The 20,104-nt window shown below is 33.7% G+C and overlaps 2 protein-coding genes across 4 annotated transcripts; one reads left to right on the top strand and one right to left on the bottom strand.

Moving 5' to 3' along the window:
• The first annotated feature begins 1,304 nt into the window (after nt 1-1,304).
• Nucleotides 1,305-6,428, top strand: LOC132055466 (uncharacterized). 3 transcript variants are annotated; one of them, XM_059447308.1, is made up of 4 exons: nt 1,305-1,681; nt 2,700-2,926; nt 3,850-3,970; nt 6,035-6,428. In XM_059447308.1, the coding sequence occupies exons 1-3, from the start codon at nt 1,458-1,460 to the stop codon at nt 3,924-3,926; spliced, it is 528 nt and encodes a 175-aa protein (XP_059303291.1). In that variant the 5' UTR covers nt 1,305-1,457; the 3' UTR covers nt 3,927-3,970; nt 6,035-6,428. The 3 variants fall into 3 exon arrangements, with proteins under 3 accessions (XP_059303291.1, XP_059303290.1, XP_059303292.1); XM_059447307.1 differs by having other exon boundaries at nt 1,306-1,681; nt 3,850-3,948; XM_059447309.1 differs by lacking the exon at nt 3,850-3,970 and having other exon boundaries at nt 1,307-1,681.
• Nucleotides 6,429-7,214: 786 nt separating this feature from the next.
• On the bottom strand, nt 7,215-12,617 carry LOC132055465 (probable sulfate transporter 3.4). Its single transcript, XM_059447306.1, has 12 exons — nt 12,097-12,617; nt 10,909-11,116; nt 9,914-10,085; nt 9,730-9,795; nt 9,267-9,380; nt 9,071-9,187; nt 8,854-8,980; nt 8,371-8,657; nt 8,090-8,280; nt 7,923-8,008; nt 7,751-7,827; nt 7,215-7,657 (listed from the first exon to the last, which is right to left on the bottom strand). Exons 1-12 carry the CDS (start codon nt 12,461-12,463, stop codon nt 7,487-7,489), a joined length of 1,983 nt encoding a protein of 660 aa, XP_059303289.1. The 5' UTR covers nt 12,464-12,617; the 3' UTR covers nt 7,215-7,486.
• Nucleotides 12,618-20,104: the final 7,487 nt, after the last annotated feature.

Genomic DNA, 20,104 nt, shown 5'->3' with positions numbered 1-20,104 from the left:
CGTTTGATTTTAAATTCTCTTAGTGGATACTCAATCTCGGTAGTCTCAGTTCTTGAGTCTCATCTTCATTGATTTTTCCCCCTCGTGCGATCTAAAATATATTTGTTTTTGCTTAACATTAATTTACACTACTGTAAAATAGTGGGATCAATCTCTATTCTTGTCGTGTTTTATGTTTTCGATTCATCACCTTTTAATCAAGCAAAAATATCTAGAGTGTTTGTCAAAGTCCTACAGAAGTATGTATGTTCTTTAAAAAAAAAAAAACGAAACTTGACCCAACCGTACCGATACTGAAGAAAAACCGACATGATCAGACGGTTTCGAAAAGTCTAATTTTAATTCTACAAAATAAAATAACCGAAAAACTGATACGATATAAATTTTATGAAATAACCGCCCGAACCGTACTATTGACACTCCTAATTGCAGCAAACTACAATTAGCAACCCTTTTACTTGCATGCCTATCAATCAAAATCTTCTTTGCAGACATATCAATCAACCATTCTCATTAGTAATTTCCAAGCTAAGTAATATAAACATAATAACAATATTTTACAAAACATGTATTGGATTAAGTTAACAGCAGCTTTTTAACATAAAAAACAATACAAGATACTCCGTTAAAAAGGTAACGTAAAAGGGAAGGAGGAAAATAAATGAAGGAAGTATCAATTTTTCTTTCTATATATTCGCTCCCTATATATTAGACCCAATTTAATTTAATTTCCTCTAAGTTCCTTTAATGGAACACCTAATAAAGCTAAATTAGTGAAAATAATAAGATGAAAGCAATAGTAAAAAAGATAGGCGAAGAGAAACTTTTAACATAATAACAAGGAGGAAAAGATACATGAAATTTAAGAAAAAAATACAATAACAAACTCGCATCTTCTCTTTGACAATGAGAAATTTTACCATTCAACCATATGCACATTTTTTTTGTTCTTCATACACAATATGTACCCACATGTATGAAATTTTATTTGATTTTGATTATATTGTCTTTCTTAAACTTTTTATTTTATCGTTTTAACAGTAATTTATTTTGAAAATCAAACAAATATGTTATGTTTGGAAAAATAAAGGTAAAAAAGAACAAATAAGTTAGGCTATATACATAATGGGCCCCTAAACTTTGTCCTATTGACGCTTTACAAAAGAGTTCAGGTAAAGACGAGTGCCACCAAAGTCATCATCGTTAGTTTACCAAATTTGTACTCTTTTTTCAGATTCACAATTTAGATTTCATTTTCCAAATTTCAAGAAACCCGACCCGAACCTGACGAAATTAGGGTTTCTCCTCTGTTTCTGATCCCAATTCCCAATTACTCTTTCCTTTGAATTTACTTCAATTGAACTCAACCAATTTATTGTAAAAAAAAAAAAAAAATCGATTTTGAATTGTGATTTAGTGCCATTTTTTTTTTTTAGAGGAATTGGAATTATACAGACATGTTCTATGGAACGGCAGTGTGGGATCCATGGCTTATTGTTGCACAGATTGTGTGTTTTCAATGTTTATATTATTTGACGCTTGGGATATTCATGGTAATTCTTGTGGGGACACGTGTTTCTCGAATGAGTCTTGTTTATTTCTTTGATTATGCAACTGTTACTGCTTCCACTGTAACTGGATGGTGTGTTATTGCTTCATTCATTCTCACTTCAATTGCAGGGTGAGATTTCTCTCTCTTTTTTTTTTTTTTTTTTTTTTTTTCATATTGTTGAAACTTTGTTTTATTGCTCTCTTCAATTTCTTTGCTTTTTTCCGGATCTAAATTCATATTGTACTGTATTGTTATTTTAAATACAATGTTTGTTTTGATTGTTACTTAAATTTTTATTGTACCGTATCTTTAAATCCATCGTTACATAACTACGAAAAGTCCCATTTTATGTAACATCGATTTGGTGTGATCTCGTCGTTTCGTTTATTATTTGATAATCCTATTTTTGTTATAGGGCCATAGATGCATAGCAAAGAAAATAACTAAGTAGAATTGGTTGTTTACTACCATAAGTGGTCTGTCCACCCTCCCATGATCCAAACTAGAAAGAAGAAATTGAGTTTGAATAGGGAAGACTTGGGAAGACTTTCGTGTTGAAAAACATATTAGTATTTTATTATTTTTGATAGCGTTTTCCCATAGTGATTGAAAGCAGACTAATGTTCATATCTCCTAAGTAAGCAAGTTTCTTTTTTCTCCTTTAAAATTTCCGGTGTACTTCTGATCCGTTTTGTATGATTGTATATTAAGGTTGGGTTTATATATAAAAAGGTGCAGCAGGATTCAGCAATGGTAGTTTAAAGAGATGTCATCAGTGTTTTACAGCATGTCAACTTTGATCTTTGATGTTGAATTATTTAACTGGTTGAGTCATTACTATATCTTATATTCTTATGTTTGCCGTAGAAATGGGTGGAAAGGGTAATAGAAAGGCCAAGGAGCTAACCCTAGCGAAGAAAAGAAATTGGAAATGGAACTGTAAATAAGCCAAAAAAGGAGTGGTCAATGAAATATCATGATACTTATTTTATCTCTCCAATTTGTACTTCCGTTACTTTTATGTAGGTTTTCTTACGCATGCTGGTCTTGGATGAAGAAAATTTATATTCTGTGAATGGCTTCTTAGCTTTCCAGAAAATCTGGTTCAACATGCATAATTGAATATTTTTCTTGTCACAATATGCAGAGCTGGCTTTTTACTTTATTTGATTGAGAGGGCAAAGAAGTGCTTAGATTTTTCAGCAAGTCTCTACATCATCCATCTTTTAATATGTATTATCTATGGAGGTTGGCCTTCTTCAGTAACATGGTGGGTTGTGAATGTTACTGGGCTTGCGGTGATGGCATTGTTAGGTGAATACTTGTGCATAAGACGTGAATTACTAGAAATTCCAATTTCAAGATTCCGATCAAGTAAGCTCCTTTTCCTCCATTTTGAATAATTTCTGACTGAGAACAGCTTCTTTTTGTTATTTCATCTTTTCATATCATTGGCCTGAACACTATCACTTTGTCCTGGCATCTTTCAACCCTACACACTATTTTATCTTCTTTTAGGATCCTGGTAGTTGAAGCCTCTTTGATTATGATGCTAACTACTGCTATTTCCCTTTTATTTTTGGGTCATTTATTTATATTCTAAAGTTGAAGTGCTTGAGATATTTATGCATTGGCTGTTGTATATCTCTGGAGATTTGTTAACACCTCATTTCTCTTCACCATTGCATAGAGTATGAAGATCTTTGTCAATGTCTTCTACTATATTGGTAAACTTTTTGATATTTCCTCTTTCTAGGTCTCAGATCACAGCTTGTCGTAGTCATAGTGAAAATGGGATAGCATGTATAATTCATGAGCATCTTGTGCCTCTCTGGGTTCTTTGGGTACAAATTGGTATTTGGTACTTGATGTCCATGTGTGATGCACTAGGTTTGTCAATAAATTAGAGCAGTAGTTGCAGCAATAAATTTGTTAAAAGAGAGTAGGTCAGAAAAGATGAATGGGAGGTGAGGCTGAAGTAGAAGACATTGGTGCAGTTGATGGTTACTGCTACTTTGGCATAAATTACATAGAGCAATTGAACATTTGCTTTTAACAACATTGGATGATTCTGTTTTAGCTTGAATAGAGTCAGGTCAGGTTACATCTCACTTCCCAAAAGCACTGTGTATCACTTCTTTTTAGCATTTCCCATAATGGCGCAGCAGTGAGCTTCAGAAAACAGAAGAGGAATATTAGCCGCCATCTGTTGTGCTTCTCCTTCCGATTATGTTTTAGTTATCTTTTAGGCTTGTGAGTAGAATTTGTCAATTAGTACTGAGAGAATCTAAATGCAGGGTCAGTCAGTGAGGAGAAGCCAAACGAAGACATGGATGAGCAAATCCCTTTGTATCGTGCGGACAATATGGCTTGAAGAAATCGTAGGTGCTTTGAGGGTAGGGAGGAATAATTGCTTTTGTAAGAAATAGATCTATTCAGCATCTTAAGATTTGGTGTAATGCCTTTTTTATTTTGTCGCTGATGTTATGCTGGAATTCTTAGACTCGCTCCGGTTATAAGGGATTTAATTCCAGTAATTTTTTGTACTGATCTGCAGTATCATATTGGTACTGTTGTTTTATGAAATAAAGAGAAAATAGTCAAATGCCCCCTCAACGTATACTCGGATTAATTATGACGCACCTAACTTTTGCGGGCGACCTATTACCCCCCGGCCTTATTTTTTCTATATTTTTGTACCCTTTTCAGCTGACGTGGCACAAAAAAAGTTAGATGACCAGTTGCACACTCTCTGCCACATCGGCGCCACGTCAGTGCCACGTTGGAACTTTCTAAATTTTATTAAACAAGTATTAAAATTTTATTTTTAATATATCTTTTCATAATATATATGTATTTTTAATTAATTTTTCCTTTTTTTTTTTTTTTTTTCTATCTCATTTTTTACTTTTACTCCCTCCCTCTCTTCTTTTCGACTTCATCGCCGGCGAGCGCACCGTCCCAACGACCCTCTTCCTTCATCTCCAATTTTTTGGAAATCGATCATTTTCGACATTTTTTCATTGTCTTTAGTACGATTTGGCTTCACCTACTTGATGAGTTTCCTTATGAGTGAGTTCGTAGGTGCCTTTAAGTCGAGTGTAGAAGGGATTCTCCTAAGAGAAGCTTTAGCCCTGAACTCGAAACGACTTTTGGCGAGCCGATTTGTCCCCGATATCTCTAGGGCATTGACACCGTCGATGGACCGTCGGCTTGTGTCGGCAGCACCGAGCCCGTGCGTACTCTTGGTGAGGCTGTTCTCTCCACTGCTTGCACCACTGCGCCAATGACCCCTCCCCCTTCCTTCGTCTCCTTCTCCCCTCCTGCGCCACCACCACCACTGACGAGCGGCCATTGCCCCACCACCGCCGCCGGAAGTTGGTCTTTTTTAAGAAAAGAGAAGAAGCTTTTTTAAGAAAAGAGAAGAAGCAGCCCCGTGGAAGAGAAATTCTTGAACCCAAATAAGTTGATTTCTTGAAAAGATATGTATGATTGATGATGAAATTGAATGTGTGTGTGTTAATGGAGGAAGAAAATGGGTTGAATGTGTGTGTGTTACTGGAGGAAGAAAATGGGTTGGTTGATTTCTTGAAAAGATATGTATGATTGATGATGAAATTGAATGTGTGTGTGTTAATGGAGGAAGAAAATGGGTTGAATGTGTGTGTGTTAATGGAGGAAGAAAATGGGTTGGTTGATTTCTTGAAAAGATATGTATGATTGATGATGAAATTGAATGTGTGTGTTAATGGAGGAAGCAAATGGGTTGAATGTGTGTGTGTTAATGGAGAAAGAATATGGGTTGGTTGATTTGTTGAAAAGATATTTATGATTGATGATGAAATTGAATGTGTGTGTGTTAATGGAGGAAGAAAATGGGTTGATTGATTTCTTGAAATGAAGAAGAAGAAGAAGGGTTTAGTGATGAAGAAGATAAAATTAATGGAGGGTTTAATGGTTAATTAGAGGTTAATTAGTGTAAATATAATTAATAAAAGAAAAATCAAATGAAAAAAAGAAAGGAAAAGAATATAAAATTAAAATTTAGAAAGTTCCAACGTGGCACTGACGTGGCGGAGAGTGTGCAACACTCTCCCTTGTGCAACTGGTCATCTAATTTTTTTTGTGCCATGTCAATCGGAAAAGGGTACAAAGATACAGAAAAAATATGGCCGGGGGCGGGGGGTAATAGGTCGCCCGCAAAGGTTGGGTGCGTCATAATTAATCCGAGTATACGTTGAGGGGGCATTTGACTATTTTCTCATGAAATAAAATTATCTTATACTTGTCAAAAAGAGAAAATCTTAATTTGACAACTATTTATCATCCATATTAGAAGAGCCACTCACCACTATATGACTTTAGTATATTATGATGATTTGCATCTATTGGAAGTTCACATGCCACAGCGTGTATAAAAACTAGACAGGGTTCTGATTCTGCTATTATGACTAACTTTTTGGGTTGCATTAAAATGTGCAGATGTTTGACTGAGTTGAAGCACAAGAGCAAGAACAATTGTCTTCCGATTTTGTGATGTTGTTTCCCTGATCTGGATAAGCTTGTTTGTTTACAAGTTCGTCTTCTGATCTGACATTTGAAGCTTCTAAAAATGTCATGTCGAATGTGTTGGGAGATTGAAACGCTGGACAGGAAACAAGCTAAGCAGAGAAGTTCTCAGACATTTTATGTACAACTTGAGGAGACTTAGAATGAAGTAGCAGTTCTTAATGAGAACGACTGTGTTTGGCAAGCTTTATGCTAAGCACTCAGAAAGCATTCGTAAGGTTTTTTATTTGTATATTGCATGTTGTAGGTGTTGCAGTCAATGTACTTTTGTAATTCTTCTGATACAGTAATTGAAAATTGTTTGATGCTTCTTGTTCCTGGTCTCCTCCTAAGATGTCTCTTTTGACTTTGTAATATTAGTGGTATAAGAAGAATACTGAATGATGATTGAAGAACGTCTGATAGAAAAACATTGCATCAAAATTTAAATTGAATGCGTATACTTTCTCTTAATGAATTTAGTTGACCTGTTAGTTTGTCTGATAGTTAAATACACTTTGAACTCGGCTTAGAAGCAATAAAGGAACAGGATTAAATACTATGGCTTCACTATATATTTCTTCAATAATTCGTCCATTAATTTTATCATTAATTGTTCCATTCCCATCCTCTCCTACTTCCCTTCTCAAAAACAAATTAATTGCAAGTTTGGGAAGATGGCCGAAATGGTTGTGTTTTTTCTTTTCTTTTCGAAAGATGATTTACAGAGATGGAAAAGGAAGCAAAGAAGTTTGACCTTGATGAGGGAAGTGAAAAGAGTAATCTGCTGATTATTACTCCCTCCCTCCCATATTACTTGTCCACTTTTCCCTTTACGCGTCCTTTAAGAACTCATAAATAAAAATGTATTTTTACATCACCTTTATCTCTCTCCATAAATTGCACTCTAATTAATATTGGTTACTTTAAAAAACAATTAACGTTAAGGGCAAAATAGGAAAAATTTAATTAATTATATCTTGATTTTGTAAATGGATAGGTATTTTGGGATGAATATTTTTAATAACGTGGACAACTAATGTGGGAGGGAGGGAGTAGTTTTTAGTTTCTTCTTGATTTCCAGAGAGAGCAAACAAATGGCAAGACGAGACAAGAAAAAATAATAGCTCTTTGTTATTCCTAAACAGAAAAGAAGATAGATAGCCCCTTCCTAAATTATGTACAAACATGGGTAAACCAACTTAGATACATGCATATATGCTTTCTCTTCATTCTAGATAAAGATAAATAATATACGTCAAAATTCTCTTCTACGTAGAGCTTAGAACAAAAATCAAGTTACCCCCAAAACTTCAGATTGTTAATCCTTCTTGTCTCCATCCAAAATCCCACCTCCTTTTTCTTTTTGACAGGATAGTACAAAACTCATATAGTTAATGGTTCAGGCTTTTCCGGCTTTTCAGGCTTCCAAGAAGATGAAATATCGTCCACAGCTTCAGAAACTGTTAGATATAATCCGTCTAATCCAAAGGCCTCAAGAGAATTTGAGTTAAACAGCTTTTCCATAACGTTTCCAACTGGATTTGCCAGCACAAGCTGCAGCCGTAGACATCAAAGCATAAACGAGCAAGTAAAGAAAGGACAACACAATCGCGAAAACAGAAGCTTATTGACAAATGAAAATTTTACCTTAAGTGATCTTTTCTCAAGTAATCTTCTTAGTTCGCATATTGTATCAATGCCACTAGTGTCTATAGCTGTCACAGCTGCAGAAGGGAAACCCCAAAATCCGTTACGAGACCTGTAGATTACTGGTTAAAGAAAACAAGCGCAGATTGGTGTGTTCTCCTTTTCAACCAACCTGTCATGTCAATGATTACACATTTGATTGGAGGTTCGTTGTTGGCTTTGATCCTCGCTTCCTCTTCTCGAATCCATCTCAATGTCCTGTAGTTACATTTGTTAACTTTTAGTTGATACAACTCTAATATAACAAACATTTAACAACTTTACTACTATTACACTTACCTTTCTTGTAGGTAGGTAGAATTTGCAAAGTAGAAAGGAGCCTCAACAGCTATGATAAGGAAAGAAGGAATCCTAACAGCTGTGCTGTATCTGCTTAGGCTTTGAAATGATCGAGTACTAGAAATGTATCCCAAGACATTAGTATTTGGCCTAGTAACATGCAATAGGATCTTGAAAACTGAAACACCAACCTGAAGTTTTTTCCATGAACAAAATATTAGTACATTAGATATGAGAAGTAGAAATATTGGATTGAGATTTCTGAGGAGAATTAAGCTTACTGCAATTGCTAGTCCAATAGGCACTGAGATGAAAAGAACGCCAAAAAAGGAAGACAAGCACGCCACACAATCTAGTTTGTCAACTTTCCATAAACGGAATGCACCTTGATAATCGATTAGGCCGATCACCGCTGTTATAATAATTGCTGCCAAGATGAGGTTAGGGGTGTAATGGAACAATGGCATGAGAAACAGCAAGGTGATAAGCACAGTTGCTGCCATTACTATATTTGAGACGACAGTTTTTCCTCCAGCATTGTAACTTACAGCAGATCGAGAAAATGATCCTGCAACATTGAATTTTAATTGGAATAAGAAAAAGAGGAAACTAAGCGAGACAACTAAAACCTAGACACTGGCTATGTATATAATATACAAAACATATATGTCGGCTATTATTTTTTACAGCACCAGAAATGTAATTAAACTAAAACCCCTGAGCTAAAGCAAAATCTGAAAAGAAGAATGTTGCTTGGCTTGTACCCGTGGTGACAAAGCAGGAAGCACAAGAGCCAACCATGTTCATGAGTCCAAGAGCTATCATTTCCTTGTTACCATCAACTTGGTAATTCTCCATAGCAGCAAATGTCCTTCCCACTGCAATCCCTTCCTGCAGGGCTGTATATGTCAACCACAAATCTCCTCCCTTTCTTTCTCTGAGGAAATAAAATGCTAGTAGTAGTAGTTAGTATTCACTTACTGTGAGCGCTAAGACTCCAGTTATAATGCCAACTTTGAGAGCAAGAGCCAGGTGAGGGCCACCAAAATGTAACATGTTCACTGATGGTGGATTTATCCCCTTTGGCAGGTGTCCAATCTGTGCAGCAAAAGAATCTTAGTCTCGTGCGTCTAAAATTTAATAACGGATGAAAGTAGTAATGATGCATGTTACTCACAGTTTGAATCGCATGAGTCTGAGATTTAATTGCGTAAGCTATGACAGTTGAGAGAATAACTGATACTAATGGAGCTGCTGCTGAAATCCAGAAAAGTTTCGGGTTCCTTGCACTCTGTTGTATGGTGGAAGATCATTAATTAGAATATGGTGATCGGGCCAGGTCCAGCTTGCGCGCACCTCAACTAATTCCTAGGATATCTGCTACCTCCCACTAGCAAGAGGTACCAGGTAACTCTATCCACCAAGGCTAAGACAGATGGAAAGAAATCGCCTAGTATCTTTTTGCCATCTGTCTAAGCCTCAACAGAGTTATCTCGTACCTGTTGCTAGTGGGAGATAGCAGATATCTTGTGAACTAGTCAAGGTGCGTGGAAGCCGGTCCGGACACTACGATTATCAAAAGAGAATAAGGAGGTGAGCATCAAAGCAACTTTCTCATCCACATAAACCAAAAAACTTACGATATGCCTTGTAGTCAGCAGGAAGACGAGGAAACAAACACCCATAAGAACAGTTTGCCAAGACCACTGCAAACAAATATTGCAGAGTTACAATAATAATTTTATACCTTCAATAGCCTTAGAATAGTATATCTTTTCTGCAATATTATCCCATAAGAGCTCATTATTGGAGGAAGCTTCTAACCTCATCTTTGTGCGTGAAAACCGAAGTCAAAACAGGAACTATTTGCATCTTGTTTGTGAAGTGGACTATCCCTAGCAACCCTTTCAGTTGTTGCAAAGAGACAATGACTGCTGCACCAGCCATGAACCCTAGTAGAGTGGCCTTCGAGAGAAAGTCAATGATGAATCCTAATCTGCAAGTTATCGAATGTTAAGTCGATTCCATCTGTAAGCAAATCGGGAGCAGAACAATTTGTATCTGCATTTGAGTATGTTGATCTGAAATTATGTATGATACTCAAGTAATTACTTTTCGCGTATAGACTTAAGCAGAGGCAGATTTAGGATTTTAGCTCTATGGATTCAACATTTAAGGTTCTTAGCTTTTAAACCGTTATGTTCTTAGAGTTATTGATTCATATCTACTATTTATTGCAAGTTTAGTGAAGTTTTACACATAAATTTATACAGCTCCATCAGCCCCTGGACGTAAGACGTTACCAGATACAAAATCCCAAGTGACAATCAAAGAGTATCATGACATTAGTGCATAGGTTTCATATGTTTAAGTCTTGGTCAGGTAAAAGTTTCTATGAAAATATTTTATAAATTATGCTTACTGCCTTACTGGTTAATTGAGATTCTAAAAGTGCAGGTAAATATCTACAATTTCAGTTTGTCAACCTTGGAATCCATAACCTTTTCCACTCTATTCTTTTCTTTTTGCAAACTGTATATGTGTTACTTTTGAAGGTGGTTCAAACCATCTGTTCATTTTTTCCCCTTCATGTTTTGCGTTCTCAGCAAAAGTGCCTGATGTTTCTGCTAAATGATTCTTTTGGTATATCTTTTCCTAAAAGTTTGTTTCCACTTTGCTACTCAACAGTAACATTGATAGTGGAAATGGAAAGTTTGCTTGAATAATTAAATTCCTTATGAAGTAAAGAAAAATCACTTAGTGTAACACTGTTTATACTAAAATTGTAAAAGAAAAAGTTCATGAACAGAGTACCATACCTGAAGAAACCCATTGCAGCTTGCAACAATCCTGCAAAAAGGGTTGATGTGAAAGCAAGTTGAAGATACAAAGTTGGCTCTTTGCTGTATTGAACTGCTTGGCTGAGCATTGTTCCCATCACAAGTGAGGCTATGGATACCGGACCAACAGCTAAGTGTCTTGAACTTCCCAAAATCGAATATATTAATGGGGGTACAAAGCTTGAATCTGTCACAAAAATCCATTCCACCTTAAATTAATGACTACGAACTACAAGAAATGAGAATTTTTCATGGCCACTTTACGTGACAAATTGCCTTAGTCATTACAAAAAGTAAGTGTTCCACACAGTGGCAAGGAATTTCGCCAAGGGCATTCAAAATCTAATATATATGTATAAGAAGCAGTATCAGACATATATACATATTAAGTGATATTTTTAGCAGCGACCATGTGTTACAAGAAATGAGAATTTTTCACGGTGACTATTCGTGACAATTGCCTTAGTCGTCACAAATAGTAACAGTTCCACACAGTTGCAACCAAGGGCGTTCGAAAGTTTAATACATATGTATAAAAAGCATCATCTGACATATGTATATAGTACGCGATAGTTTTAGTGGCGACCATGTGTTAGAAGAAATGAAAATTTTTCATGGCCACTGTGACGATCGCCTCAATTTGTCACAAAAAAAAAAAAAAAAAGCAAGGGTTCCACACAGGCATTCGAAATTTAATATAATAAATGTATAAAAAGCAACCTCTGACATAGCAAGGAATTTCATTACGGACATTCAAAATTTAATGTACTATGTATAAAAAGTAACATTTGTCATATGTCTATAGTAAGTGATAGTTTTAGTGGCAAACATGTGTTATAACATAGAAGAAATGAGAATTTTTCATGGCCACTTTTACGTGACGATTGCCTTAGTCGTCACAAAAAGTAAGGGTTCCACACATAAGGAAGGAGATCCAATGTCTCATATTTTTTTTCTTGTTTCCCATCCAGTGTCCGGTACCCTGGATTTTTCATACCCAGGGCTTGACTCAATGTCTAATATATATATATACATGTATAAAAAGTAACATTCAACATATATACATAGTATAATTCAATTGCGGTCGTCACAAAAAGTGATAGTGTTAGTGGCGACGAAAACCGGGGGAAAAAACAAAAAAACAAAAAGAGTGGTGGCGACACTTACATAACCCAATAATAGGGGGCAAATTAGCAAGTTTTGCGTAACTGATTCCTTGAGGGATAGAAAGGCTAGCAATAGTTATGCCAGCAATAATATCAGACCTTAAAAGGTTGAGATTATACTTAGGACCCCATTCAAATACAGGAAAGAAAAACTGTAGACCCAATACAAATTTCCTCAACCCCGTTTGGTTCTTGAACCTGTGTAGTGGATCATCAGGGAAAAATATTTCTGACAACCTTTGCCTTAGTTTCTGAAATGTTGTCCTGTGTGGTGGCAAGCATACCTTATGTACACCCCCTGATGATGATGATGATGCTCCATTATCATCACATGCATTACCTTCCACTTTAATGGAATTCAAATTCATTTTTTATTTATTTTTTTATTTTTTTTATATACAGATTTGGTTCAAGAACAAGAAGTTGGGGGCATTTGTGTATTGGGTTAGTTTCTTGATTTGGATCAGAGAAGAAGGAATCAGTTATTTACAGGCAGTTGATCTTTGTTGTTTGAATGGAAAAGGACACACTTCCCTTTTTATAGGGGGGAAAGTTTAATGTCACCCAAACATTACAGAAAAATACTCTAGTGATTAGTGAAAATACTGGGAATATATATATATAATAAATAAAATGTGAAGTGGTGCTAGTAAGTAGTAAAACTTTGAGAGGGCTAAGATTTTCTTTTAATCTAAAGATATTTTTCTTTAGTACTTTTTCTTTTTAATAAATCTAGAAATTTTTGAAGAATAACTAATGATGTACCATTTGAAACTCGATAAATAATGAGCCTACAACGGAAAAAGAAAGATAACTAGATAAATGTGAAGCGGTGCTAGTAAGTAGTTACAACTTTGAGAGGACAAAAATTTTGTTTCGTTTTCTTTTATCTAATAAAGATATTTTTGTTTAGCGCTTTTCCTTTTTAATAATTTAGAAGTTTCGGAGGAACAGTTAATGATGCACCATTTGGAACTCAATGAATAATGAGCCTGCAACGGAAAATAAATAAGATAACTAGATAAAATGTGAAATGGTGCTAGTTACAACTTTGAGAGGACAAGATTTTGTTTCTTTTTTCTTTTTTTATATCTTCAGATATTTTTCTTTAGCACTTTTCCTTTTTAATAATTAATAAATTTTGAGAAACCACTAATGATGCACCATCTGAAACTCAATAGATAATGAGCCTACAGCGGAAAAAGAAAGATCTATCTATATATAATAGGAGAGGCAAAAGAATCTTTGGGATGACAAGTGTCATCACCACAAAAAATAGAATTTAAAAGTACAAAATACAAAATAAATATTATTATTAATAATAATAGTATTTTTGATAACAATGAATTTGAATTGAAAATCGGTTGTTTGGTTGTGAGTCCTCCGAAATACTTGCACCATTTTGCCTTCTGTATAGTTATTCCAACTTTTACAGTTTTTAAAATTCAATAAAACACATTTATACCTCTTTCTTTATAGCAAATTTTATTTCCACGAAAATGTAGGCACCAAAAATCATTTTTTTTAAGGCTCCTTCTTTTTAGCACGTTTATGGCTCCTCCTTTTTAGCAACTAAAATAGCAGTGCACTTTTTTTAATTAATACTTACAGTATATATTTTACATTGATTTTTTTTTTAATTTGGAGAGCAGCAGTTATTAATATAAACCAATTATTAGCGAATCAATTATTATTATAAACCAATTACTTTAACCAGTTATAATCAACAGTTACTAGGTTTTGAATCTATATAAAACAAATGAAAGCATAATCTTCCATCTCAAGCCCTAGAATCTGATTGTGTTGATCATTTTGGTGATGAAAATAAACTTGTTGGGGCGTGTATCATTCCAATGCATAATGTAGGATATGGATACCAGCCATCATCTTGAAGATTGCTTTGTAAATAAAACTTTGCTGCAGCTTCACAGAGTTATATCAAGTAATAAACAATGATGGGGAACTTTGATTAATTGTTATGTATTTCAAAAAGTAGGAGGAGGAAAAATTTCAGAAGCTTTACGGATCAAGAAAGGTATGAGGTTTCCACCAAAAGTAGGTGACTAGAGTTAGGATAACAATACAGTTTGTAAGTCCTTTTTTTTTTTTTTTTTTTAATAGAGTATATACCCTTTTAAATGGTTATTTTCTACTCTTTTTGGGATGGTTTGGAGTATCTATTACTAAAAAAAGATTATCTGGAATTTTGATGAAAATAAATAGGAAAAGCCTGAATTGAGTTGAGACTGTGGCAAAAATTTATTCTGGTTTTAAATAAGTTTTATGAAATAATGTATAAAGATGGAAAAACTGAAGGGTAGAATGATGAAACTAAACAAGAACATAAAAGAAAGGAAAGAAAAAGCAGAAAAGAAAAATTATTGCAGAAATGAAACGTGATTCTACTACTGAAAAGTGGCCGAAATTGGTGCCATACTTTTCTTTATTGTTATTTTCATTTGAATTTTATTCTTCTATGTTAAATATCGTATACAAAGTATTTTAATTGCGAATCAGAATTTAACTAACAAATGAGTTTATTAAAAAAAAAAAGAGTCAAACTTGGATAGAAGCATGACAAGTAGAACACATCTATAAAATTAAGAAAATATAATCTTCTTGAAAAAATTATTATTCCCATTTTAAGAGTTAAAAAGAAATGCTAAAAATGCATTTTTCTATACATATCACAATAAATATTAGTTAATTTTATTTACTAATTTATGGTGCATATTAATGAATTAGAACATCTTCATTTTTTATTTGAATTTCCAATCAATTGTTGTCCAAGTATATCCATCTAAAGATCAAGGCTATAATGGCTGACTTATTATCTAAACAAGAAGTAATAAAATAAGAATAAGATATTTTAAAAATAAAATATTCAACTTAGATGAATTTATCCCATAACTGGATAACCAAGATTGATCAAAGTTCATTAGTAATTGATAATCTAAGTTATCAACACAGGTTTAGATTAGTGACATGTGTCTTTGTGAATTTTAAGGCTTATGATTTAAATTGAGTTATTCTTTATCAAGGGCTATGGATTTTCAAAAATATATGTGAAGACATTTTAAAAATATTCATTTGAGTTGAAATCAGATTTACTCCACTCATATTCTCAATGAATTTTGTAGCTTATATATTCTTATTGTAATTTAATAAGCATATAAAATACATTTAACAATAAGGAGTGTGATACTGCTTTACGCCATTATTTATTTTAAAATACATAAATTATGTTTTGGGTTGATTAATGTAGCCAATAAATAAACTCCCTCTTTACAAAAATTGTTATACAAGTGATAAGGGAAGGTGAATTCACTAACCTTATTTTTTTCCTTTCAACATATAATAGAAGTTAAATGAGTGAAAATATTAAATGAGTGAAAATAGAAAGTTTAAAGTTATAGTCTTTTGTGTACTAAATTCTCACCACTAAAAGTTGTATGACTATAGTATATTGTATGATATTTTCTCACTTCTGAGAAATTATTTTTGTTTATTTTCAATCATGTTACATTTTAGGAACATTTGTTTCATAAAAGAATTGAAGATGATATCTTTATTTCATCCACAAGCTATTCAATAACCATATGATTAGTTTATTTTATTTTATTTCATGAACATCTTTTTACTGGATTCTATAAAGATGTAAGATGACAATTGAGCAATTATATTCAATTTGCTCAAGCAAATATTATTACAATTTTTACAATTACTTTTTCTTAATATCTCATAAGATCGCACCGGTATGAATACTAATAACTAGATAAAATGTGAAGCGGTGCTAGTAACAACTTTGAGAGGACACAATCTTTTTTTTTTTTCGGTTTTATCTAACAAAGATATTTTCTTTAGCAGTTTTCCAGTTTAATAATTTAGCACTTTTCCTTTTTAATAATCTAGAAGAACCACTAATGATATACCATATTTGAAACTCATGCATAATGAGCCTATAAAGGAGGGGGAAAAAAAGGATAATGGGCCCACTTCTCTATCCCTATCCACTAAAATATTGGATTTTTGTATGTGTGAGTTCGAATACATGATGTTCTGTTTATTGAAAATTATTATAGTTTTGATAAAATATTAATTATAAATTCATAATTTTATACGTCCAATAAGTGCATAAAACTCGAACCTAGCAAATCAAAATTCCCCGTCTATTCCCTTGAGGAAGTTCCAAAAGCGGCCATTCTTTTTGCTGAAATATATTCTGAGAAGATTTTCGTTTGGTTCTCAACCTTTAGAAACAAATATATGGTGGCATGTATATATGCCATACATATTGAGATGCCTCTGCTAAAATGTGAGCTTCAGTCCCAACTTATGTCCCTCCAATTAATCTTTTTGTTAAGTATATGCCTGGGGAGGCATGCGTTTGAACAACGTTAAAACAAATCTGGAATCGGCATTTATTCTGTTCGCAAACATAGAGTAATGCAAGCAATTTTTTATATACTACTGAGGCTACTGCCATGTGCACCTATTCCTTTTTTTGCCATCAACTATTAATGAATAAATGATATTAATAAAGACTCGCCAAAAAGGGAGAGAAAAGATACGTGAATATTTAACTTACGCTTTAATGCAATATCAAAATAGCGTAGCATTTATTCACATTACATTTAACTTAACTTTATCTATACTATAACACTATAAAATGTGAACTTCATATAATATTTCTAAGACCGAAAACGAAAAAAAATGGAGAAGGGGAAAAATAGAAAACCGTTAAGTGAATGGACATTGAGCCAAATCAAACATCCCAAATATAGTAGTGATCTCATTCTCTCACGCCTAAGACTGGAGTAATAGGGATGGATTTTGGGTAAAAAATTACGTGCATCCGATGCTTACGGCAAAACAATTTAACTGTAGTGATTAAAAATTAAAATTGATAGAATTAACCATGGTTAATAAACAAGAAGTATATATATATATATATAAACAAATATTTTTGCATTTATTGGTTTGATATGATATCATGAATATATATATCTTAAGTCTAACTCAACCTCAAAAGTCGAAATTAGGTGGAAATTCATGATGTGAAAATGTTCAAGACCATATAAGGAGACAACAACTCATTCCTTCGACCAATGTGAGACATTTAACACCTCCCTCTGCACGCATATGACTGGACATCTGATATGTGAACAATATAGGGGTATGCTTCAACATCGAGTAAGCCAACAATAGCCTGGGTCTATAGTCCAATACCATATAAGGAAAACAAACCGATACCTTAGCTCAATCTTAAAATCTAACTCATGATTAGGAGATAACAATTTATTTGTTCAATCAATGTGGGACACTGAACATATCTACTCCTCAGAAATTAGATTGAGAAGAGAGTACAGAGGCCATATGTAAAAATGGTCCATCCGTGGTGGATTCTTGAAACAGTGCTCATGATTTATAACTGTGTTGCCTTCTTCAAAAAATTGAGGATTATATTAAGGCTGCTAGTCATTGTCCCTGTTATTTCGCAATGAGAAAGAGACAAGCATATAAGTATTCATAATACCAACAATTAAAAGAATCAGCAGATGCAAAGATCTATTTTTTTGTCATCAAATTAATGCGGCTTCAATTCTTGTTTATTCTCTTAAGAGGAAAAATCATCTGCATTGTGCGATTAAACCTTTGACCTCCAATTTATTCTCCATTACTTAATCACAAGAAGAACATATACTTAGCTCTTTAAAACACTAGTCAAATATTAAATGTATGCACCTTTAAATTTGATATGGAATAGAACTTTAATTAAGAATAATTAAAGAATCGACTGCTAATGATTCAGTTGCATCACTGGCAAATACTTGAAACGAGCATTTTTGTTTGCAAAGCAAAATAGGACTCGACACCTACATGATGATTCTAGCAGTATTTTTTTTTTGAAGAAAAGGATCAAGAGAATTATTGGGAAAAAAGAATTTCACCAAATTGATAGTTGCATGAGATCTATTTTGCTGGCCTAAAGTTGGCGTCATTAATTTGGTCAATTGTGATATCTCACTAATTATTAGTTAAGAATCGGTTATTCCATTCATCAAGTGGTCGCAAGTGGCAAATTATAAAGTTTATGTACAAGGCGAAAATTACATCACAGAGACTGAATTAGTAGTCATTGAACTAATTAATGTGATCTTTTCAAATTAAAGTTAATACAAAAACGCACGCATGAGCTACCTGTTTTACACGTACACTGGATGTGATCAGACTACCAGTAAACATTAGTAGTAGTAGTAATTAAGTGACAAAGTGCTGTACATGTTTAAATTTAACATGCTACTTTAGTGGTATACTTTTTCTGATTCAAGAAAATAATGATAATAACTATATTAATAATCGTGAAGAACAAATATATCTTTCGAGGATAATATCTTAGCGGAAAGATAGGCGTGAGGTAAAGTTGGATATATAAATCCAATTACAATTATTATGAAATTAAGACAAGTAAATCTAACATATATAATACAGGTTAATGCGAGAGCTTCACGCGTGAGATTTATTTGACAAAGGAAAGTCAAGAGATTAACAAAATAAATATGTACAAAAATTAAATTTATATCTAAGTTATTAGCACTTAAAGTCATTTGTCCTAAAAATAATCTTATTCTGCCTCTGCCAACAGATCGTGGAGTATCGAAAATTCAAGAGCCTTTCGATATTCACTACAACAAAATATGCTTTTAGCGGCAATTAATTTGCGGCAATAACTTAATTGCTGTTAATTATATTCTAGAATCAATTATTACCGGCAATACCAAACTTTATTCCTAACAGTAAATGCCGCTAAAGGCTTCAGCGACCTTGGATCTAATGGCATTAACTAATTGCTGGTAAATGTTTTTGTGGCAATAACTATTGCCGCTAAAAAGAAAATATATTGCCACTAAAAGCCTCAGCCTCTTTTGGTGTAGTGCTTCAAGATTTCAAGTGGGTGTTATCCACAATAAAAATCAAATGACCATTATTTTTATTTTGGTTCCTCATCCAATGTCCGGCCCTGATTAATTCGAATTCGTGTTGCGTAAAACTTTGAGGACGCGCTGGGGCATAATATCACGAAGTACATGCTAGTCTTAATAAGGCAACACAAGAAGTACTGATGCAAGAAAATAAAACCCCAGTAAGTGGCTAGGAATTAATTTAGCCTTTTGAGCGATTCCGAGCAACAACCTAAGTAAAGCTTTTTGGCACCCCAAATTTGAACAAATGGAAATGCTGCCTGCATTATTAACCAACTTGCTCGATCGAGTATGTTTCTTATGCGTTTGCCTCGATAAAGGTATATCAAATTAGTCTCTAAGTTCTGTTGAGAGTCAAATAATTCAATGCTTTGAGATATATGGAAATCTTTGGTATTGGCCAGCCACCATACCATATTGAATTATCCAACTCAATGTAACTAGAGTTCTGGTTACGGGTTTAGCAGAATTGACCATTAACTTTAGTTAAAATTCACTTAATATGCAAATAGTTTATCTAGAAACTCATATTAACTCAAAATTCTGAATCAGCCTCTTCTAATCAACCAAAGGGGGGGGGGGGGGGGAAAGAATGGAACATGCATTTTCCTCTTTAAAGCACCTGAGTTTGTCCAGAAACTAGTAAGGTAGCTATTTTTTCTAAAATTCAAAATCCATAACTCAAAATTTTAGATTCGCCTCTGCTAATGGAACATGCATTTTCTTCTTTAAAGCATTTGAGTTTGTCCAGAACCTAATAAACTACTTTCCTGAAATTCAGAAACCATAACTCAAAATTTTGGATCTCTCTCTTTAAAGTGCACTTGTTTATTTGGAATTAAAGAATAAAGAAAAGGTCATTTGAACACTCGAGATCTAGTGAATAAGTTGTATGATCTGTTGAAGTGACCAAGACCTAACAAATTAAAAGAGCACCCCGCGGCTCCTTCATCTCGAGGGGGGGAAAAGTGAAATGGTGGTTGTTAGCAGTCTAGTGGACAAGTTTATTCCCAGAATATACCATTC

This window comes from Lycium ferocissimum, chromosome 5, assembly GCF_029784015.1.
Source record: "Lycium ferocissimum isolate CSIRO_LF1 chromosome 5, AGI_CSIRO_Lferr_CH_V1, whole genome shotgun sequence".
Classification (NCBI taxonomy): domain Eukaryota; kingdom Viridiplantae; phylum Streptophyta; class Magnoliopsida; order Solanales; family Solanaceae; genus Lycium; species Lycium ferocissimum.
This window is presented reverse-complemented; position numbering and strand designations above follow the sequence as displayed.